Source organism: Ceratina calcarata, unplaced genomic scaffold, assembly GCF_001652005.2.
Source record: "Ceratina calcarata isolate Rehan_Ccalc_2016 unplaced genomic scaffold, ASM165200v1 scaffold371.2, whole genome shotgun sequence".
In the NCBI taxonomy this organism is placed as follows: domain Eukaryota; kingdom Metazoa; phylum Arthropoda; class Insecta; order Hymenoptera; family Apidae; genus Ceratina; species Ceratina calcarata.
Window position 1 is genome coordinate 389,616 of NW_017160229.1, and position 15,520 is coordinate 405,135.

The 15,520-nt window shown below is 39.3% G+C and overlaps 1 protein-coding gene and 1 long non-coding RNA gene across 21 annotated transcripts in view; one reads left to right on the forward strand and one right to left on the reverse strand.

Moving 5' to 3' along the window:
• Positions 1-15,520, forward strand: part of LOC108625808 (lachesin) — a 230,065-nt gene that overhangs the window by 6,739 nt on the left and 207,806 nt on the right. For all 20 annotated transcript variants that reach the window (XR_003389302.1, XR_003389303.1, XR_003389304.1 and 17 more), the window contains one exon: positions 2,793-2,902. Coding sequence is in view for 16 of the 20 variants with exons in the window: in XM_026814272.1 (XP_026670073.1) it covers positions 2,830-2,902 (73 nt within the window). In the remaining 4 variants the exon portion in view is untranslated. The remainder of the gene's footprint in view (positions 1-2,792; positions 2,903-15,520) is intronic.
• LOC113464444 (uncharacterized) lies at positions 10,563-14,012 on the reverse strand. The gene is made up of 3 exons (XR_003389305.1): positions 13,787-14,012; positions 11,006-11,252; positions 10,563-10,938 (listed from the first exon to the last, which is right to left on the reverse strand). It is a non-coding gene; the product is annotated as an uncharacterized LOC113464444 (long non-coding RNA).

Here is a 15,520-nt window from a genome sequence, read left to right on the forward strand (position 1 = left end):
CTAACTTATTATTAGAGAAATCTCATGAATTCCATATGTGATGGACACCTGCGTATTAATTTAGATTTAATGTTATTTCTCTGTTTCTTCTCTTTTCCTTTCTCTCTTTACCTCGCGGTCTGAAGTCCGTGGCACGAAAAGAAATCGTTTATATAATAAGTAATTAGCGAAATACGCGGGTCTTGGAGTGAACTCGGTATTCTTATCATAAAATAAATTCGTGCAATGCCAGCCTTCGTTACTTTAATCATTAGCTCGAAATATCGGTCTCTCGGGTCACGAAGAAGGGAGAAAAGAATTGTTTTCTTTTTGCATTAACCGTGTATTTACGTCAGCGAAAAGCTACGACGAGTTTAAGGATGTATTGGCTATACAGTCAATCCCAAAAGTTTATGCACTTTAGAAACGCATTTTTTAAAAAGAAATCAGACGTCGGAAGAACATTGCTAATAATAAACAACAAAAAAAAAATTTTCGATTTTTCCGAGATTTTTCCAAGGGGTATCCCTTCAGATTTCGCGAAATTTTCGTTTTTTGCACATAACTTCTAAACGGATGGACTTACGGGGACATTTATAGGACCATTTTGTAGAGGACGACGAGATCTACAATTTCCATGTAAAAGTTCTTCGCTAGCGTCAATAGTTAACGAGTTATTTGCAAAAAACTGTTTTTTCGTTTTTCGTTAATAACTCGTATACTATTGACGCTAGCAAACAACTTTTATATGGAAATTTTAGATCTTGTCATCCTCTATAAGAAAGGTTGTATGCAATTTTCCCGTAGGACCAACGGTTTAGGAGTTACTGAAGAAAAACGAAATTTTTTGTCAAAAGTTCGCCATTTCGGCGCTGGAATGGTCGGATTTTGTCAACATCAATAAAATGCCAAATAATCATACGTAACTCGTTAAATATCGAAGTAAGAAGGAAAACAACTTTTATTTCAAGCATTTTTCGCAAGCTGAAGATTCACAAGCTGATTATTTCTCTTGCCGAGTTATCTTGGAAGTTTTAGAAGCAGCATATAATACTATACGGTACAGCATTTTGAATGAAAATTTGAGAAGTTAGAAATTTTAGTTCTACTTTGACAACTGCAAACTTTCAATCAAGAATTGATGAGTTACGAAGTAGTATGTTAGCTGCACTCTAAATAGTTGTACTAAAGAAAAGTTATAATGATTGTGAAACTATATTTGAAAATTGAAATTATATTTAGAAATTCTCGATTTTTATTGATTCATCCTTCCTGAATTTTCAACAGCTTCCGTAGATCTGCCTGTAATCATACAGTTTCACGCTTGGGGTGAAATCGAAGTAATTCTCGTGAACCTCTTCTATATTGGAAAACTTCTGAAACAGGTCTTTTTGAGCCTACACTGACTAGACTGACAAGCATATCTAGACGTACTGTACGCTGTACATGAATGCATTTATCTATCTATACGTATCTTCTCGAGTGGCTCTACGTATATTACAGCCCAATAAACCTGATTAACATTGGGTGTTCGTTAATTACAGCATCCCTCTATTACACTGACTTAGCCATGCGTTAATGATTTCACGGCCTCGTGGATTTCCGACGTATCGATGAATCAACGATACGCTGCATTGCAATATGCATTTGGATGCGCATCCTGGGTTAGACTGGATAGATCTGTATTTACATATTCCAGTCGTGGCACCCTAATATCGCGCTCTCTTAATCACCGACGCGGTTTATATACAGAGTGTTTTCAAAAATATGAGCACAACTTTGGGAATAGATTCAGTATGCTAAAACAAGAAGAAAAGTTCATGTACACATATGTCCGAAATAACTCTGTCTCCGAAGTATGGCATTCTTATGTGATACCTGTTATTTAGTAATTCTCATAGAAACAGGAAGACGGAAACGGCTATAATTCGGAAGCAAGGCCGTATCCAGCGTATGTTCATATAAATTTATTTTTTTATTTTAGCGTACTGAATCTATCCCCGAGGTCATGCCCACATTTTCAGAAACGATCCATATTAACCCATTCGCTGCCAAGGACGAGTATACTCGTCTTTGGCAGGGTGTCACGCATTGCCAGGACGAGTATACTCGTCTTTGGTTTTCTGCTTCTAAATGATTATGTATGATAATATATGTGCTCTTATCCAGAAATAACTTGGCAGCGAATGGGTTAATCAAGTAGGTACAAGTCATTGCCATTGCTCGGGACTGATCCTTTTTGTACGAACTGGCTTATTACCTATGGAAAAATGTACATGCTGACAAACTTTCATAATATTGTATTATTTATAAATATGAGCTTCCCACTTCAACTCCCGTTCCCACAAAATCTACAAATCCGGCCCTGTAGATATTAATTACTATTATGTTTTCACATACAAAGATTAGCTGTTTTTACAATACATCGCACTGCGTTTTCTACTGTAGTGAACGGTAGGATTACATTCCATAATCTGTTGATAACGTTGTGAGCGACATGGAAATTATAATGAGGTGTTAGAGCCCCAGAAAACAGGAGGTAGAGAAATACATTTGTTCACAGGTCTGCCCGTAAACAACAGTACAACGGTATATCTAGTCCTTGATGTTTCATTTGATTAATTTCCGTTAATGTAGCGCCCAGTAAAATCCATTTAGTAACCATAATTTGACCTTAGAACTAGGAAGGGTTGTTTAGACCTGGTTTAGACGATACTCTGTGGTTCGAAGCGTATATTGTATTGTATTCTGGGTCTCTGTTGCTTTGTGGTTTTGAGCATAATTAAATGTGTGGTTCTGGTATCCTGTTGCAGAGAGACTTCGAAGTACGAGATTTAAAACGAAGATAAAATGGCGGACAATTACCGGAGAAGACGGTATCTTACCATCACCGTATTACAAATTATCACCATCATGTGTCAAGGTGAGTTCCTCATAGTCTTTAAAAACAACGAAAATTGAAATCGTTATGCGATGCATGCATTGTAAAAAATTAATGAGTGTGAATCTAATGTATGAAATCATTCTACATGTTTGTATAAATATACGTAAATAGAACCGAGATTGCATTACATGTATCTCAAAATATTTCAACTTGTATAGGAGGTTTTAATAGCAAATAAAGGTCAACCAGTGAGGGTTTTTATCATTGAGTTTGAAGAACGTTCGGTAATTCAATTAGAGTGTCGCGAAGGTAATTTTAATTCGAAGATGTGAGAAATGGCTGGATAAGTTTCTGCGTCTGTTACGATAACGACGATAGTTTCATCGAGTAAGTTGACTTTCGGTTCTTTGGGTAGCACTTCTGGCACACGTGCGACATTATCTATCATACAGGCAGAGGTACGCGTTTGCTGTTAATTGCTACCAGCGGACTTCCTGCTTCCCTTTCGAAGTACCGATATGTATACATATTTAACCTGCTAGCGCAATTATGAGAACAATTTCTTATGTCTTGGTCCGATTTCAATCTACCAGTTCCTCATTAAAAGTAAAGTCGATTGTTAAGTACAACGTTTGAATGCAAGATTCGTTAAGACAGTACCAGAGTGTTCAAAACCTTAGGAGTGTGACAACAATGGCGGTTTTCGTTCGACCACTTTTATTCCGTGAATGTCTATATTTTCACGCTAGTATTTTTTCGTACGTTTATATTGGAACTTTCAGGTTTTGAAGAAAATCCTTTAAAATTACATTCAGTATCGTTCTCCGTGATTCACTTCTGTGTTTTTAATTTTTTGCAGCTGGTTTTTGTACCAACCAAAGTAAAAAGGAAATGGGAGGAGTGAAAAAATGTTATTTTCCGATTGAATAGAAATGGAGCTGCATCCGTCGACAAATTTGTTTGACAGTTGAATTTGCGAGTTACGGAACGAGTATAGCTATCCAATTAATTTTGACGTATTCATTTTCGAATCTACTTTTCATTTCATGTATGAGTTACATCGATGTTTGTGAAATTGCAATACATTAAATCATTTGCGAACAAAAATTAACTTTCGAATCGTCCGTTCAACTCATCAGATTTCCCCCTTTGTTCCATGCACAGTAATATTTGTGATTCAATTTAAATTTCGAAAGTATCGTTTAAAAATCCATTTAATCCACGATCCACGTACAGGCTCGTTAAAATGCAGCTTAACGTTTCTCCAAGACGCGACGGTAAATGCTAGTCCCTCCCCTTTCCTTTCCAGAAGGTACCCCGTTCATCTGATGAAAGAAAATTACTGCGGCGTTGTCGCAACGATTCGGTCAACGATTGCCTTCCTAATCATCGTTAGCTTTGCGGGACTTTCGCGGTGTTCGTTGCTCTCTGAAATACTTTGTGAAAGAAAAAGGAGAACAGAGAGCAAACGAAAGGAGAAAGAAACCCTGGATTGCCCTGTCTTTCTTACTATTTTTGCTATCGTTTCGTGCAACCCGTGCACCGAAAAATAAAATTGTTTTTTGGTCAAATTTATATTCACATTCATATCACAATTCTTATTCGGAATGATACCTTTCCTCGATGCGAGCAAGCAGGTTCATGGAACAAGTCACGTGCTTTGAGAAAAGCAAAGAAGACGTTGTATGTGTACCGTACGTACATACATACGTCGATAGCTAGTCCTGCTACCTAAGTATCGTAATATAATTTCGTATTACTTTGAAGCGTTAATTTAAGTCCATATTAATACCACGCGTGTACATAAGATCCGTCAGTGTGCCGACGCAGTTGTGAGGTTTGGAAACGGGTAATTGGTACGACTACACAGATGCATCCTGTGCGTGTACTTTGTTGCTTGAAATTCACAGACTTGCCTATCAGCCAATCAAGACAGTCGGCTATGCATACGAACGAACTCGTTGACGCGACGCGTAGGAGTTCTCACAAAGTCCAATGCATCGATTTAGTTATCTACCGCGCGGCTATTGCCGGCTTCCATCGTTCGTCACGCGAGGTTAAATACCTAAGTACTTGTCATCAGGCAAATTGTTTTGTCACAGACGAGGTGTACGAGTAGATCCATCGCTTCATAGATTTTTGTATTTCACGATCAACTGTCATACTCTCACGAGAAATGAAGGCTGACTCGAGGGTTCGTGATTGATCGCGAATTGATTAGTTGCATGAGCAAACCCTCACTGAGACGTTCAGGTAATACAGTTAAAAACAAGTGAAATTTTTCCTTGGATTTTTTCAAATGCTAAATTCCGTATACTTTTTTTGGTAAAATTTTGACGTTTTTACGGATACGTCATTCGGAAGTATTGAGGAAGTAGAAACTCGTCCCGGTAGACCGATAGTTGAGGCAAGTAATCTTGGCGCGTATATAATAGAATGGTCTCAATAGAGACGTAAAACCGCAGAACGAGTCGGGAGTGGTATAAAGCATTCCGTGATTCGAGTATACACGCTGTTTACCTTTCCAATATGCATTCCGTATCGGATCACCTGTGAAATACCTCGTAGAATCCTATATATGTCTTGTGTATCGCAGGATCTTCCATGGATACGCGATATGTATGATTATACACACTTGAGCAATCCGTGGCTTTGTTTATGCAAAATTCATACATAGAAAAATCAAAGACTTCCCGATTTTATCCATATCAGTCACATTCGTTTTAATTTTAATTAATGACAAGCGAAAGAATTTCGATAGGAGGATAAAAAAAGCTTAGTTGGTGTCCTCTTTTTTCATTTTCATATTGGATGGAAAAACTTGCGGTATCATGTTGATTGATAATGCGCAAGATTGTACAATCTTGATGTAGCCTTAATGTTAGTGTTACAGATAAGAAGTAGAAATAGCGGAATGGGAACAGATAGAAAGGTTGGAAAATGTGAAAATCCTTCGAAAAAACTAGCTAGACCGGCGTATGGCCGAGGCATGGTCGTCGTCGCGTTAAGAACTTTCTTTCTTGAGGTTTGAGGCTTTTTCCACGCGGTCGCGGCAAAGAGAAAGAAAGTAGGGTGCTCTGTTCGCCGCATAAATGAAAGAACATATTTAAGATGTTATCTCTAGCGGTGAGCACGGTCGCATTCAAAGTTGGGACATTAAATGTACATTAATGGCGTTAGGAGAGCGTGCCCGCCACTTACGTAGGCACTTACTCTTCACTCTTCACGTCCCGGTGTCTGTACAACACACGTGCACGGGTTCTTTTGTGCGCGAACAGTGTTGCTCTTTTCTTTCTCTCTGGTTCAGGCCCATCCCAGACATCCTCTTTACTTCATCTGACGACGTGTAAGCTTTAGTAAGGGAAAACCTATTTGAAATGTCATCAGACGGTGATGGAAATTAACCTAATTTAAATGTTCACTGCAATTATATGTCAACTCACTCGAGTCTTGCTAGAAGAACGTGGTATCGATTTTTACAAGGGACCTTATTCAACTCACCGAATTTTTAGTCATCGATTTTGATGAAATTCGGCAGATAAGGTGACGTAAAATATTTGAGACGTACTTATTTTTATCGGCAACCTTAAGTATTAAAAGGGTAAAAGTAGCCCACAAAGTTAGGGCTGCGTAACATATTTTGGCATAAATCTCGAGAACTATAAAGAATAGACACAGTTTAAATTGACGAAATGTGTCTTTTTAAACGATAAATTTAACCGTGCAAACGAATGTGCAGAAAATTCATTTGTATAAATAATATATTAAAAAACGTGGCGTTTTTGTTAATTTTTCTCATTAAATGTTAATATATTTTCTTCGAAACGTATATATGAATACTACAGGGCCACTGAATAATAAATAAAGTTAATATTACTAACTGAAATTTTTATTTGTGCACTCTGTAAAAAGTTTTTTTGCGTTCCTTATTAGTGTCGATATCAAAGTCAGTATAAACAAACGGATTTTACTCTTCTATGTTTATCCAACAGGCCAATGATTGATCAGAGATTGATAAATAAGAATAATAGGAAACAGACGATCCGCTCTAGCTGGCAGATTCTGATCGCTATTACAATGAGGAATGGGGGAAAGTGGAGCGCGTAATGGTAAAATATCCCGGTCGGTGAAGTGCAAGGTAGCCTTTGGAGGTGAGATCGGAAAAGTTTTCGAATGCATAAAAAGCGGCTCGGGTATGTTTTTACGGTGTCTCCCGCACTGGTTGAATACACATGTAAGAGATTCGATACACTCGGCGCAGTAACGTATGTACATGCATATGCGCATTATGTCCGCGGACGGAGAACCGGAGTCAGGCGACGCGGAAAATATAAAGTGATTCCTAGCACGAGTTTGACGGAAGCATAAATGACGACGGAAAAAGTCGCTTTGAAAACCATGAGCGCGAATGAATACCATTGACTGTCGAGCACGCTCGGGTGAAAAAAGCCACTCGTCGGAATGGCCTCTTTACGTGTCCGTTCATCGCGCACGCGGCACGCGATCATACTTAATTTACACTATATGCATTATTTTTGTGATAGTGTAACAGTGCGATTGTATTTTATTTATGCAACGCCCGTTCCGATAATTATCCGAACGTACCGAGCATTGCGTCACGGGTATGTCCGGCTCGAATTCGAAATATTGTTGCGAGGTAACACACGAAACAGATGCGTACGTGTATGTGATTCCGCATTTATGAGAGACATTAATTCGAAAGCACTAACTGTGGAAACGTATGCGCGATGAATCGAGTAAAAATGAAATTTCGATGTATCGGATTCATTGTTCACTGTGTCATTCGCTTTTTTCGTGACACTTTTTATTATTGCGAGAGTCGATACGTAGTTGATACAGTGCTGAAGTAGGATCGGGTACCGCAAATACAGCGGCGCGTTCCGCCGTGCCGTTTCTACTGTATCGCGAACGAAGCCGTACAAAAGATAAAAGCAGATAGACAGGTACGCGTAGCGAGGGTTGAAATGAGAAATATCCGACTAGTGTGTCTGGCTAAAGTTTCTTTCTTCTCCATGGAACGTGGGCGACGATCGTTCTTTCGGCGAATGCACATCGACCAGACTCGCTATACGTCGCGTTGCGTCGTATCGTTATTTAAGGTAGCTCTATTAAAATTCTGAAGTCAAATGTATGTGCATACTAAGAATTCTCAATATTTTAGTTCAACATACATCACTGTCTAAAATTAAGGTAGAATTTTTTAAATAAATTGAAGCAATTATATATAAAAAATAGAATATTTTATATTGTTAAGTTCTTATGTGAGTTTCTCTACTTTTAAATACAAAACAACTTTTTATTCAATTCGGTAATGTATATTTTTTGCAATTATTAGAAAGTGTAAAGATTGAACTTTGGATATCTAATTTTTTATTTCAATCCGCAGATTTGAAGCATACTAATTTTAATATTTTTATTGACAAATGCGTGACTCCCATATACTTTATTCTTATAGTACAACCTTTTAAGCTCCAGTATTTTTAAGAAATTTGTTTGGTAACTTGTTATATTTAAGTACAAATATGGATGATCTGAAGAATAACATGTCACAACTTCATGGCGATCTACACTGTCTTCTATTTTAATAGAACCATCTTAATGAATGGAAATCTATTTAGTGCAAGCAATCGCTTTTTATGCGATCCTTTTATTAAAGAATATGCTTCGCTTCGAGAATTAATGGCTAATATACTCACGGACCCTATCGCAGTATGCTGAATGGATAAACGGATAAAAATATCGAAATATTGAATAAAATTTGTAAAATGATCGTATTTCAAGCTCTTAAATATCTCGCTCGTTCGTTCATTGTTTTGACGTGTAAATGAGATTAAATGGATGGATAGCGTCGCAGCAAGAGTCAGAGAATTGAAAATAATTTCCTTCCTTCAGTCACCCTGCGAAGATAATCTACGATATCTTCGATAAAAGTCGATTCTCTTATTGAAGAAAGTTAGCGAAGCGAAAACGTTTGGAACTAGGTTAAAACCATTTGCCACCGACTATGAGATCAAAATACATTTAACGGTTTACTAGAAGTCACAGACGTAATTGCCTTCACGGAGCTATAGATTTCTGTACAACGGAATTCGTCCTTTGAGCGTTGAGAATCGATGAGAGTCGAGCTTTTATCTTTTCACTCCTAACACATAAACGACTTCCAACGCGGAATGAACGTTATTAGAAGTATCGCAATTTAGTGGAAGAGTCGCAACGTAGATCGTCCGTGTTATCAACGTCACCTGTTCATACACGTGCGTCGATATATCTGGAAAATTAGATCTGCCGCATTCCTGGTTACTCCACTTCTAAATGACTGTTAGCCATCGTTTGAGTATACACATACATTCTGCAAATATTAGGTGAAGTAAAAAGTTCTGAGCCTTTTTTGTCTTTATTTCGACGATGAAATTGACTTCTTGAGACCAGCCTTATGTAAATGGTTCCAAACGGTTTTCTGGCTAATCTTCAGTTCCTGGGCAATAAAATAAGTGCTCGCATGCCGGTCTGACTCGACGATTTCCATGATTTTATCAACGTTTTCGACGATTGGCCTACCAGAGCGTGTCTCATCTTCGACGTCCATATTACCAGAACGGAAACGTTGGAACCACCGCTTTGCTATTGCATTCGATACTGTATTGGGTTCATAAACAGCACAAATTTTTTTGGCCGCCTGCATCGCTTTTTCCCCTTGGTCGTAGTGGTACTGAATAATGTATCGAATTTTCTCCTTTTTTCACTTCCACTTTGGAACGCACTAACACACAACTTGATTCACTCATCAAAAAATTGTCAGAAGACTTTTTTTAAGGCGTTATGTCGCCTTTAATTTGCCGTATAGAATGAGAAGATACAACGTATACATCGTAAGATATGGCTCACTAAAGCCATGTAACGAAAAAGGCTCAGAACTTTTTACTTCACCTAATATGTTTACACTTATTTTCTATATCCTTTAACAGTCTGCAATTAGCTTCCATATTTGAGTGATTATTTCACTGCTTCATTGGCAAGCCTCCATGTTATACCCAGCGTGTAGTCTATACCGGCCGAAATATATCTTTATGTAGGATGGAGGGTAGGATAGGGACGCGTGATACATATGGAATCGCGTACACATATATGGGTAGGGTAGCATGCATACTTCATGAAATAGTAGGTAACTTTTAGCCGGCATTCGGTACGCGTGTACGCCTTCGCAAACTCGATTCGATGAGGAGGAGAGGGTCTCGCGACCAGTTTAATGGCATTTCCGTGCTCTTTTCCGAAAAGGGAAATATTCAGTTTTCGACAGCTGAAAATTCGTGTATCCGTAGCATGATATTCTTAGAGGTAGCGAATACCACGACGAAGGTGGCTTACTTTTAAAACAACGATAAATGTAGTAGTCAACGATGTCAGCCGTACACTTTAACTCCACCAGGGATTTCATATTTTTTCATTTCCCTTCATCTAGCATAGTTTCTAAGATTACTTACTCTGGCCAATTTGGAAACATCAATAAATCTACGAAAGCTGCATTTGTCAAATGATTAAACCGTTAATATTTATCGTAGCTATCGCGAGCGTGAATTTAGGGGAGGGTGGGGTTAACAGAATACCTAAGAACTGTAAAGAGAAATGGAATAGGCTTTTCACATAATATGTATTACTAATATATTTTATCTCTCATATTTATTAGTATTTATTACCAGCATAGAACTGAAATAATTATGGTTTTACAAATCACTACAATTCTTTCATTTCGTCCCACATGCAGGCAATGATGGTCGACAAGCGAGTAACTCAAAAAGAGATTTTTGGTACCTCGTAATTTTGATAGGAGGATATCCTTTTTTGCCGTACATTATGTAACTACTGACTAGCCTCGTAGTATTATAGTAGTAGTAAGATTTTTAGAAGCAAGCCCGCATTGCGTAGTTCATTCTTCCTATGTCTGTTCGCCCTACTACACATGTATCCACGTGTAGGACATTCACGCCTATGTAGATCCGAATTGTCTGGTGGTCGGTTTGAAAACCGCAGAAGGGAGCTTCGCCGCGGGTCGACTTCTGTAAGGGGGCATCGTAAAGTTGGTCGTTCCAGTCGTTATCGCTGCATGTTACACGATTTTACAACCTTCGGATGGTTCCTGGCTGTTCCTTAATATGTACCTGACGCCCACCCGGTCCAACCCGCTCAGACAAACGTTTTCTGCCACCAAGAAATCCGTAAAATTTTTATCTCGGGAGTGCGGTGTACGGCGGGCCAGTTTTATGGACGGTGATTACCGCTCGAAGAAATAACTTGTCTTTCACAAGCGATGTCATTTCTTCTTTGTTGCAATTCTATTGACAAACGATAACTGAAGGAACTCTTGTATTACCTAGAAGAAGTAAACATAAAACGAATTTTTATGTTATATTCTTAATAGTAAATATATAACGTTAATGTTGGAAGTGACCAAAAAGTGAAAAAAGAGAATGAAGAAGAAATATCAAAGAAAACGTTCGCCTGCAATTACGTAGTCGACACTCGTCTGTATTATATGTACGTGTACACATGCACGCTACGCACTGTTTCGGGGAAGGAGAGGGATGAGTAAAAAGTGAGAGTACATTCAAAGGCTTCCGTGGTTATCTGTGAAAAGCCACGCAACCGAATAACGTCGCCCGTTCTAGTCGTCGACCAACGCTCGTGTTCGTCTTCATCTTCCAATGATAAATTACGGCCGCATAATTGCAAAAGGTCGGAGAGCGAAAGTTCATTGGATGTTACACTTGGTATTTGGGTCAAGAGCTCGGGGGTTGAACAGGAACAAAATGTTTAATTGTAGCATCCTTTCTAGGTGCAATTCTCCCTCCATTCTGTCTCTTTTTCGCCCTGTTTTCTCTATACACAGTATCACGGTCCTGTTATCATTGGACGTGATTGTTGCGTCACACAATACACTATAATCCTGAACAGTTATCTATTACTCTGTCCATTATTACGCTTAAATAACATTTTAAATGAGGATTTCCTATTTAAAACTTTCGTGACATGAAAGATGTACGATTGAATGTCATAAAAATTAATGTTTTTCGGGCAGAACAGCTGTTTTGAATCATGCTGCGACGTTACACTGTGTGTCATCCTTTAGGAAAGACAGCCGCTCGACTGGCTGACAGCACGGTGATGATGGAGAGCCGCTTGTTCTGTAGGACCCGTGGAACAAAGTAGGTTCTCGGGGAAAGGATTACGAGATGAGTTCTCGCAATTATTCTGCCGAAATTAGTGCCGTAACTACGGTTTTGTGGCCTTTTCTGCCATACAAGGGTGTAAAGAGGAGGCGGATGGCGGGCAACTTTTGTTCGTCAAATTTTCCGTAACAACTTTTCCACGGTGATTAAGCGGGACGACCGCGACGCGACGCCGAGCTGCGTTTCGAGTGCTTTTCGACACCGAAGGGTCGGAATCTCGGAGGGACCGTATCTAAAGAGAATGAAATTGTCTTTCGCGTTAAAATAATAATCCGCTCGGTGATAATAGCGGACGACGATATCGGTCTCAATCCGAACTTTTAGGAATGCACCGCATTGCGGTGATCCAGTTAGGAGACGAATTTTAATTGAAGTCACCGTACCATTAATACTGACAGTGATGTATAATTTATGACCGGCGTACGTTATCGTCGACACCCGACGGTCTTTGCGTTTCAATCTACTCGAACTCTTTATGAAACTCGTTGACGTTTCGCTAACGCGACGGGAACTTTATTATTTTCGCTTCATCTTGAAATTCTCTATCGAAAATGTTTCGAACGATAATTATTTACGCTGACTATGTATTCGCATCGTTGCTCTCACTGTTCGTGTTCGTATGTACGTATGTATGTCTCTATGACACGGCAAAATCGTGCGAGGTCTATCAAATCAAATCAAATCGATAGCATGCGATCCACTGCACTCTTCCGCTGGAATGTCAAAGCTTTGGGGGACGATTGAATACGTGACATATTCGCGCAGTTATTACATGCATACCCTTTAGGAGAGAATCGTTTATAATAATAATATCAATTTCCAGACGAGAGAGTTACTAGTATCTCTACACTATTATAATGGAGAAATGTGCAATAGTTTCTTACAAAATGGTATTCGCATTACAACTATTATCCATATTTCGTTATCGACAGAACATAGACCAAATACTTGATGGCAATTAGAAGACTCGCATATAAGTACAGTTATTCTTATAAATCAAATCAAAATTCGGACATTGCAGTATTTATAAAATTATTACATTATGTATTTAATTATAATATATTTATCAAATTTATTTATCATAATAAATATATTAATTATCGAGAAAATACATGAGAGAAGATAGAATCGAATCAAATCCTCATTATGTGTAGTGGAGAAAGTGAATCATGGCATGAAAATAGGTTCACATTCAATAGGAATAAAATGGATAAATGCATTATAAATAACAATATAAAACGATAATTTTGCAACTACTATAGCGTCCGCATATTTATCAAAGTGACTGTATATGTGTAATTTTCAGTATAACCAAGGAAGAAGAGCGATTGGCGTTATGCTGTCGAAAACGATTAATGTAAAGCAGCTGACCGTGCCACTTAGCATAAACGGCAAAGGTCGGTGGTTATCGCAGCACGGTAGTGGGTTTGGTAAGCCGGCTTATTGTTACCGTCGAATTCTGAAGCAGCGTCACGGTTGGCTGCTACGGTTCTGCGCGTATCCGCAATTTGTAAGCGGTAACAATTTTGCCCTATAATATCGTATACGCTTCTTTGACCAACTAGTGGATACATGAAGTCTAGTGACCAATTAGTAGATACTTAAACTACGTTTTTGCATGACACCAATCGTTAAAAACAACACTGTTGCGAAAAAAACGTAGAATTCGAGCAAGTACCTGCATTGGATAAGTGGAGAAAAAGTGACTGAAGAATTAAGTTCAATTTACGAAATAGCACTTCTATTCTAAGAGAGATGCTCGTACATGACACGAGCGGTGAAATTACGGGCACTTATAAACTAACTCGCGCATTCACTCGTTCACCTGTTGACTTTGGTTGTTCGGTTGATTAAAAGCGACTGAGCCAGCCGTCGAATGGAGAGGATTGATCTTGCGTTCGGGATACACGTATCTACAATACATATAGGTATGGATATAGATACAGATATAGGATACGGTAGCGTTTCAACTCGGAGAGCGTAAATCGAATCACGAACGCTGCAGCTGCGTGGCGAAAAATTGGCGACTTTAATAAAATGTTACACCAGGCTACAGGCAGGGTATGTACCAGCGAAAACGGATGACTCTCGCATGACAGTTATTGGGCTGGTCGACGAGGAGGGCTGGGTTTAATAATGCAGGACAATCAATCTTGCTTCGTAAGTGCGTCATGCGAAGAAAGATACTCGTTTACGGGAAACAAATAACGTTGCTCTACATACACCTACATACGTGAAACACGATCGAACCAGCGGAACGGTAACTTTCGGAAACGATAACCCGGTCAAGGAGATCTTAAATTAACGTTTTCAAGGTTCGCGGATTTATTCGTTTCCGAAGAAAAGGTGCGAAAGAGAGTACGGGTCACGTTCGAAACTGAATAAAAACTCATGTAATTATCGAAATAAATTGCGGGCATTAATTACGTGGCAGTAATTTTACATTTAGTTTATCAACTATTGGCAGTAGGGTATTTCTCGAATATCAGATCGTCCAACGACAATTTTTGATGAATGCGTTGTAACGATGCCGGCGACAACGGATTAACATTCTCGTCCGGAATCGGGTTCACGCGGAGCACGGTGAATTGTTGAAAAGAGCTGGGGCACGGCTGATGCAAAGAAGGAGATAAACCCGACGAGTTGCTCGGGCAACTTCTTCGCGCTAATTTGAATAACACTGCAACAAATACTAATTTCACCGTGCTCTGTTTGCCTCGGGAAGCCAGCGAGAAAGCTCTCGCATGCAGGAGGATACCAAGGTAACGGTAAACGGGTGGGGGAGGCTAGGAGTGGGGTCGGTGGAACGTCTGGAGTCTTAGATTAATCTAGGGGTGTACTGGTACCAGCGCTGGTGCTGCTGTTTCCAGGCTAAAGTTTTCCTCTCGAAGCGACGGCAACCTAGCTAACTCCCATGACAGGGGGAGAGAATACTTGTCCAATACTCGTATAAGTATAGTCGAGGTAGACCGACTAAATGAATATAAATGACGTTCCCGCCTCACCCCATCGGGTGACCAGAACGAACGTGTACCGAGGATTTTCGGTGTCTGCGCTTCCTTCCAACCCTGCGAAATCCTCGCATCACTTAGCGACAGGATAATGTATGTACACGGACGGGCTCTAATGTAAACGAGCCCCCGTGACCAACGGAATGGCTAATCTCGCCGCTCAATCTAATACCATCGAGTCCAATTTTTCGTTTCCTTTCCTCGGCTGTACATACTTCTTTCGGAAAGAATTGCGCTCATAGTTTTTGCTAGGCACATAAAGTGCTGGTTGTAAGTCGTATCTGTTGTGTTAATTAATCGTCTAGGAAGATTATACGCATGGTTTAATTCGTAAAGGGATTTCCATTGTCGTACAGTCCCTCAAAGCCAACTAGGGTTATTAATAACAGACACGGAAGAAC